Consider the following 8,308-nt stretch of genomic DNA (forward strand, 5'->3'; position numbering starts at 1 on the left):
TTGAGGAATAATCAAGTAAATTAATGTGAATATCCAACATGTCCTTATGAGAGAAACTAAGTATTTGGCAAGATGGTGGTTTCATATGAATTCATTTGTGCAAAAACATAAGATGTTTAGAATAGAGTAAGCAAGATCCGCCTGAAACCTAAACTGTCAGTGGGGCGTGAGCAAATACAGAGAATGAGATTGTATATTTTCATATGATTTCAATTCAGCAAAACATAACATAGTTAGAAATTGACACTAAAGTGTGTTGGTATCAGTTTAAAGTTCACAGAGATGTTTTTGGACACTGAAAAAATGAATATAAATCTATGGAAATCATTATAATAAAAACAGGACGATACTGATGTCAAAATATAATATGATATTATAAAATACACTTTTGCCTGTTGAACCGTCATCAACCTACAAAGATAAGGTTTTTCCAGAAAGATTTATATGTGTTTTTTTTTATCTTATGTTTACTAATCAGTTTATTTTTTCTTTTTTAAATAACACATTTTTTATTTATTTATTTTTTTCAAATAAATAACCGTTTAAGACCCATAAACATTTTTTGAAATGTATTTAAAAAAAAAAAAAAAACATTTTCATAGTTTCATAGACACAATTTAGGGAGATTTACAAACAAGTGCAGACACAAAGCAGGTGTTTGGCAATTTTATATGAAATAAAACAATGCTATATTTCCAATACATATCAACAAAATACAGCAAATAAATTTAGGTTAACATATTCGGACAAAACAAAACACAAAATATAACAATTAATATAAAAGTGTCCCTTTTCAAAATTTGCAGAAAAGAGAGGGTCATTGCACTTCGGATCATTCGGAGGAATACAATACAGCATTAAAAGTGTCTGGAATCAGCAAAGACAACAAAGAGACTTTCAAAAGCCTCATCCAGGGAAAGTATGTGATCTAAAGTCATAGCGACCATAAAGACACATTCCCTGAAGGATAAGGGGAATTATGGGAGAGTCTTGTGTGCTTCCACTATTCTTATCTCAACATAAATAATGTATCTTAAAAGGTAATCATTAACAGCTAAGCCATGAAACATGCTCAGAAGCCATAAAAAGCATGTTTTTTTGTCCTCCCGATCGCTGCTTAAGGAACTTGAGAACTGTCGCTGCTTGTCGCCCGCCGTATTTTGCCGGAATTGTGTGAATTTGCCGTGACATCACAGACAGATATGCCACGCTGAAACAACGAGGCAAAGCAGCACTGATTACAATCAATCTCTCGCGATCCTCAGATCCGTCTGTCTACATTTATGTAAAGGTTCTGTTAGGTAGATCTTGTTAAAAGTCTTTTCTCCCAGGATGCTCCGGAGAGGTTTAGAGAAGGTAGTAGGTCTCAGATCACGCTTGGGACAGCGCACACCAGGAGTTCTGTGGGGCGATCGACGTCGGGGTGTACGTGTAGTCTTCATATTTGATGTCCACATGTGCTGAACTGGCACTGTCCAACTGTGTGGATGCCTGACAAAGAACAAAGAGAGACATTGTTAGCTGCCAGACTGAACTCTGGAATCAATCATTTATCTAACCCATATTTAATAATTGCCTTTCATTGATGGTGACATTTTCAAAGAAAAACAAATACAATTGAGTCAATCACAGGAGTACATACCTGTGTGACTGAGACAACAGTTTGGCCCGCATATGGTGAAGCTGCGATATTGGGCTCACTCTTTATTGTAGAGGCGTTCTCTGACACGGGCAATGAACTGGGAGACGTAGTGCCAGACACTGTTGACCCTGAAGACAAATAGAACAAAATGTGACTGACAGCCAAAAAAAAAAAAAAGAACAGCAAACTGGACATGCTGGTTATTGTAAATGACAATTCATAGCGCCAAACATCCCTTGGTGTTTGCGGTGCTGCGCACACACACCACATGTCCACTGAATGCAGAGAAAAGCGCACTCTCTCTCTCTCTTTTTCACTCCCCTTTCCCTCCCTTTACTCTCTCGCTCACCCCATATTTCTCTCCGCACATTCTCTGAGTCACCCACTCCCACACTTCCATCCAAATCACTCATGCCTGCTTTCATCTAAAATTGAACCTTTTTCAAAAACGTCTCTTTTAAAAATGCTTTTCTCGACTCTTACCTGAGGATGCTTTGCTTTTGGGCATCTTCGGTTTGCGTTTCCTCGTCTGAATGCTTTCTTTCTTCATTGCTAATGGCCTTGGTACCTAAAACAAGAGTAAAGTGAAAAGATTATAATTTAATTCTGACTGATTATTCATTATGCAATCAAGAGTTAAAAATGAGTTCAGTTATAATGGCGGTTGAACTGGGTGTAACAAAGAAAAAAAATGTTTTTGTTTGTTTGTGAGAGTCAGTTTGTCAGCAGTGATAATAATTTGTTTATAGAACAAAGTTGATTTAAGCGACTCCCCTTCCTTTCTTCGCTCTTATTGTCTTCAGATAAAACACACCTATGTCATCATGTAGACTACAGGTCTGCACATATTATACACACAGCATGCACCTCCCAAATCGAGCTCTAGTTAGAAATATCAGTCTTGTGTGGCCCAATAATGCCGACTGAGTCACACACTCACCCCGTGGAGCTTCATGTACAGTCCACAGGCGTTGCAGACGGGCTCTCCCTCTGCGTTTCTCCTCCACAGCGTGGTCGTACTGGTGTGACAGTTAGTGCAACATAGACCTGCTCGTCGTGACGTGTTTTGCTGTGGAGACAAACATACAGAATTTAAGAGAGCTGAAGAAAGGAATTGAGAAGGGAATGAATGAAAGAAAAAGGGGAGATAAAATGTGTATATATAAGGAAAAAATATCCTGAATCATGAATGTGTTAATCAAGAAATTATACATATATATATCTGTTGTTAAAACATGTGTAATTGTATTATACAGCATTTATTTTAAATGTTAGCAACTAATGTCATAAATAATAAAGAAAATGTATGGGAGCTCTGTGACCAGGCCTATATATTAATTCAAAGCATCGTTTTATAAAATCAAAGAAAGGATTTTAAAGGTACACATCATTCATATTATTCTAGAGGAAGAATGAGCTTCTCGGCTGAAATTCAGCATAAAGTTTGAAGCTGTTTTGAGTTTTGCGCTGCTTTGGCTAAAAACAGACCGACCCAAGGACAAGGTCATGGATGCAAAAATGAAAACAGAGAGGTAGAGACGAGAGAGAGAATTGTGTGTGTTAGAGAGAGTAATAATGAGAATATGAGAGAGTGAGAGAGAGAGAGAGAGAGAGGAACTCCTCCTGGGAAACAGTACAGCAGTGAAGGCTTTGCATAGTTTCTCTCTTTCAATGGCCTTCCCCAGTATTCTGACCCTGAGATCAACCCACTACACTCTTAACATGAACACAAATTAGCAAAAATAATTTCATTTTGTGAGACTGTATATTGTAAAAATATTGGCTAAGTATTTCATCTGTAAAAAGGTTTAGATCTTGTCTGGGAACATCAGGATATCTTATATTTTTCTCTGTAATCTGGAATTTTGTATTGGCTGTTAAAAATAATTTAATTTGAAGTATTTGCCAATAAAGAATAGGCCTACTTCACATTAAAAAAGTATTTGTTTGAAAATTAAACATCTATGTAAACATCTAAATCAATTGCTTCATCTGAAAAAAAAAATGTTGGTTTGGAGAAGGTCGTGTAAAACCTAAAACACAAGTAAATGACAATAATTAACTGTTAATTAAATGGGCATTTACCAGGCGTTTCTGTGGTTTTATTAGAGGTCGATTGATGCCGTTGATCTTGTGGTAGAGGCCGCACGCGTTGCACAGGTAATGTCCGGTCCCGTCTCTCCTCCACAGCGGCGTCGAGATGGAGCCGCAGTTCACACACTCACGCCCTTCACCCGGCAGCTCTTCCAGCATCTCTGAAAGAAGATGCAGTTCGTTTTTAATTCATTTCCAAAGGGTTTCTTTTAGGTTCAAAATGATTTGTGAGAGGACAATGATCGTCAAAATCATAAAATAGCCAACAACGCGAGAAGAGATAATTAAAGTTCAAATCAAGGGAACATCAGTGTAATGAGATGTTTTCAAGGTATTACAGTTTTAATTTTTGTTATTTCTGTTTTATTTGTCTATAAAGCCACATATGGATAAACTTAAATGAAAAAAAAATAATAATAATAATTTTATATTTTTTAAATATGGGCCGTTTCTAATGGGAAGCGATGACTATTTAAGTTCTTCAAGTCCTATCATACAAAAAATTATTTGCGTGTTACTACACACTCTCGACCTAAATTCGGAAATGTTTAAAAATTCGAAAATGTTTAGCTAAATATAGCTATAGGCTACCTTTCAAAAAGTAACAGGTTCACTGTAGCATTGTATATATGTGTATATGATTTGTATGTAGGGAAAATTCTAACACCATGACGCATAACCTGGGCACACAATAATTTCTAAATTCGAATTATATATATAAAATAGAAGAATGTTCAAATAGTTATAATTTCCGTATCCAATATGGTCATATTTGCAAAAAGAAATGAACAACATGTAATAACTAAAATTTCACTGATGTGTTAAGAAAAGGCCTGATTTAAGTTGCTTTTCATCGTTGAAGTCCTGTAAAAACTCAACACTTTGGATCGATCCAAACAGATCTTTGGGTGAGGCCTGGTGTTTTCTGAGCACAGCGGTATGGAATGTGACGAAACTCTACACGGAATGAAGAATATCCAGGGTCACTTGAGTGTCTATTGGGGCGGCTGACGAGGCACGAGGGCCTCGGGCGAGCCGAATGTCAATGGGACTCTTATCAGTGTTAAAGATCGAGGGGTCACCGATCAGTCAAGATACTGACACGTGACGCTCTCCGACAATTTGAACGAAGTAGCTACGTATTAATAATCTTTGTAATATTATTATGTATTGACATTGCATAGTTTCAAAGAAGCCTGGAAATGTCTAGGCTGTTCAATCCTGACGGGCTGCTGGAATCTAAAATGCAGCACGTTTGTAACAAAGCATCAAAATACGCAACTGCTCAATATCAAACGCCCGAGCTTATGTTAGCCCGAATAAATCGCCCTCGGTTGTAGAAAGAAATGTGACTTTTTATGGACTATCAAAGAAAAAGTGTCCGCCCAAAGAACTGAGCTTCAAAGGGAATGACTGCTAAATGTGTATTTAGCACCGTAATGGTCTGTTTAGAAAAGTTTGATCAAGGTGACAGTAGCTTGGATAGTTCTCACAATTATGAGGTGTGCACGGGACCCTTTCATCAATCCACAAGTGGACAGACAATAGCAGGGAATTAAATTAACATCTAAATTAAATTGATTGCATATCCCATTAAAGGATGTGTATTAGTGGAATGAGATCAAGTTGTGTTTTGATAGGGTTTTGTAATTTGACTGTGTGCCCTAGCCAAAACTAGCTGGTATTCTAGTGCCTTTTAACAACGAGAGTCTAACATAAACACCAAGACAGCAATAAATAACCTGAAAGACCGCTACTATAAATTGTGAGATCACAGCATCAAACAAAACCCCCTCCATTCCAACCATTTTTTTTTTGCCTGCTGGCTTGAAAGATGGATTTTAAACTGTTTCCAGTTAACGACCCAAGTGTAGTAACTAACTATAACATAGGGCCTACGGGATTTGTGCAAAATGACGTCAAAACTGAGTTTCAAAATCTTCAGCAAAATTATTTTAAAAGTGGTGCAGACAAAACGTGAGTAAACGTTTTGTTATTTTTGTGCTGATATATTACCTATGCCCAATCAGAGACAGAGAAAAAAATATTTTGTGGTAAATAGTTTTACCTAAACTGGACCTCCTTCCTGGTAGAGTTCCCTGGCGTCCCTGGAGACCTATCATGCCTCCATCGAAGGGCCCTGGCGTCCACGAGGTTGCCATCTCCGGGCTCATGTAGGCAGCGTACGGGCTGGAGTACGATCCACCGACGGAGCGCACCAAGGCACTTCCATATTGATCCGCCCGGCCGCTGTTACCCAACACCAGCGGATTCTGGTACGCTGCGTCCCTGCCGGTGCTGCTGCTTACCGGCGGGCTGTGCGAATAGGAGAAACCGTGCGGCGGATGCGGGCTGCCCGGGTTGAAAGAGGAATTCTCCGTGCCAGTCTGTGGCCAGCCGTGGTGACTGCCGAGCCCGTGGGCTTGATGCGTGGACTCACACGTCTGTAGGTAGGGCAGGGTCTGGAGCATGGCAGGGACACGGGTGGTGGGCACATATACAGGTGAGCTGGCGGACGGATGGATGTAGTTCCCGGAATCGTGTGCGTAGGGGGACGGGTTGGAAGATAAAGCCAGACTCGAATACATAATGTACCCAGTGACTAAGCAATCCTTTCAAGTTTTGAAATCTTAAAATTAGCCCAAATTGTTGTAAAACCCTCGATAACGTCCAACAATCTCCAATGCAAGGGTTTCGTGAGCAGCGGCCTCAGAAAAAGGAATTCTCTCCTAATAACAAACCAAAAATAACGAATCAAATAATTTTCTCTGTAACAGATTATAAAGAATAAAACCATCAAATAATAATAGGCCTAATAATAGTTTTGAATTCATAATCATTGAATGATTTTTTTCCAATATCCAATATTTGCAACAATGCTTTGAAATCAGGAATGTCGACTAATATGTCGAATTTTATTTTTATAAACAATCAAAAACTGGAGAAACAATGCATCGGATGCTACAGTCAAAATAGACAAACCGTTATAGTTGTCGGGATTTTTCGGTTATCTGCATCTTTCGATTTGTATTTAATAGACTAAAATGACATTAATCACTGTCCATATCTTTACGTAGGGATATAAATAATTATCAGCAGCAGTCTCAGATAGCCTGGGAAAACTCTTTACCAAACCATTAAATCATCTGTGGGGATCGAATCAATCCGCACTGTAATCTCTCTAACATCTATATTTTTATCATTGAAAACGCAGATTACATACAAACATTGATAGCTGTAAGGAAAGGGTTTATATAATTTCATCCAAGAGCTCTCGCTTTATTATCTCACCAGATAAGGACGGTCAGTGATAAAGTCAGGAAACCTCTTTTCCAAGTGACTTGATTTAATATCGCCGTGGAAGTTCCCACTCTCTACTTTCTTCTTGATTTTAGCCCAGAATCCAAACTTCAACGAGTCTGCGACACACGAAAAACCTTGTAGCTGTCCTCTTCGCGCTTGGACGTGTCTCTGTGCCTCCTTGTCTGTATCTGGAGATAGCTGCTGCTGCAGATAATGCCTAATATAACTGTTCTCTGATTTGCTCTCTACTTTACTGAGTTATTTGTAAGAGCAGAACCACGTGACGCGCTCCAAAGGTAGGACCCATGGAGGAGGAGAAGAAAGAGGGATAAACTAGATGGTGTGTTGCGGAGGAGGAGTGTGCTTCTACCTGTAAGAGATCTATATTTGCTGAGTCCACTTTATTTAAAATGATTGTGTTTTTTAGTTGATGAAAGTTAACTTTTAAGACACATTAAAAGCAGTTAGAAAATTGCACCAAAACAAATATGATCCGCGTAAAGGCTAGCTATGCCATAGAAGAAAAAAAAAAACATATATTGTTATGTAGTGCTGTAAAATATTATTTTACTTTTATACTTATGGAACGCATTATTATTATTATTATTATTTAATGAGTCTAAATACGATCCAAATAAAAACCAAAGCACTGGAAGAACTTTTTTCTTGCGCTTCTGTTCACATTCTGTTTTACAGTAATGGCTTGGGATTTTGTTTGAGCTTTCTTGTAAAATAAAAATGTTGCAGTAAAACAGCCTAGCTGTCTGTGCGAGAACGTAAAGCTCAATTTTATTGCCCGATAAATCTGGATGTGTTCTCTATAAAAGCTGTAGAGAGATAAGAGATACGAGCGACCGCTTAGCATGATGATACGACAATAATCACACTCATTATACTCGGTTGGAAATATTGTTATCTTAGCGGTATTGTTTGAGTTATCACCCCTCCCCTTTTTCGGATAAAAACAGAGTTTTAAATATGTATGTAAATAAATATACTAATTACACGTGCTAAAGTCAAGATAACGATTAACAATAAGTTCTCAAATTAAAAGCGTAATTATTAGAATAGCTAATAATAATAATCATGATAAGCAATGATACAATTTTTTCTTAGATTCATTTTTAAAAGGGACGATTAACGAAGAACTCAAAGCAAATGACTAAAAATAATCGAATAGGGGTTTTATTTCTCAGATAGGCCTACGAATTCAAGTAACCAACTGTTGTAAACTTCTCTTAAATTTCAGAAGGGTGGTCTTCTATCTGT

General features: G+C 37.9%; 1 protein-coding gene across 1 annotated transcript; it reads right to left on the bottom strand.

The window, feature by feature from the left end:
• Positions 1-653: 653 nt before the first annotated feature.
• Positions 654-7,288, bottom strand: LOC127944289 (transcription factor GATA-5). Its single transcript, XM_052540177.1, has 7 exons — positions 7,028-7,288; positions 5,805-6,465; positions 3,728-3,897; positions 2,583-2,711; positions 2,126-2,210; positions 1,643-1,770; positions 654-1,491 (listed from the first exon to the last, which is right to left on the bottom strand). Exons 2-7 carry the CDS (start codon positions 6,322-6,324, stop codon positions 1,372-1,374), a joined length of 1,152 nt encoding a protein of 383 aa, XP_052396137.1. The 5' UTR covers positions 6,325-6,465; positions 7,028-7,288; the 3' UTR covers positions 654-1,371.
• Positions 7,289-8,308: the final 1,020 nt, after the last annotated feature.

This window comes from Carassius gibelio, chromosome A23, assembly GCF_023724105.1.
Source record: "Carassius gibelio isolate Cgi1373 ecotype wild population from Czech Republic chromosome A23, carGib1.2-hapl.c, whole genome shotgun sequence".
Lineage (NCBI taxonomy): Eukaryota > Metazoa > Chordata > Actinopteri > Cypriniformes > Cyprinidae > Carassius > Carassius gibelio.

What these genes read in the sequence shown, in the direction of transcription:
- LOC127944289 (XM_052540177.1), bottom strand. Translation starts at nt 6,324, where the DNA reads ATGTATTCGAGTCTGGCTTTATCTTCCAACCCGTCCCCCTACGCACAC. An exon ending in CAAAAGCAAAGCATCCTCAG is followed by an intron (nt 1,771 to 2,125) that starts GTAAGAGTCGAG and finishes ATTTGTCTTCAG; the next exon opens with GGTCAACAGTGTCTGGCACT. An exon ending in CTGTTGTCTCAGTCACACAG is followed by an intron (nt 1,492 to 1,642) that starts GTATGTACTCCT and finishes GTTCTTTGTCAG; the next exon opens with GCATCCACACAGTTGGACAG.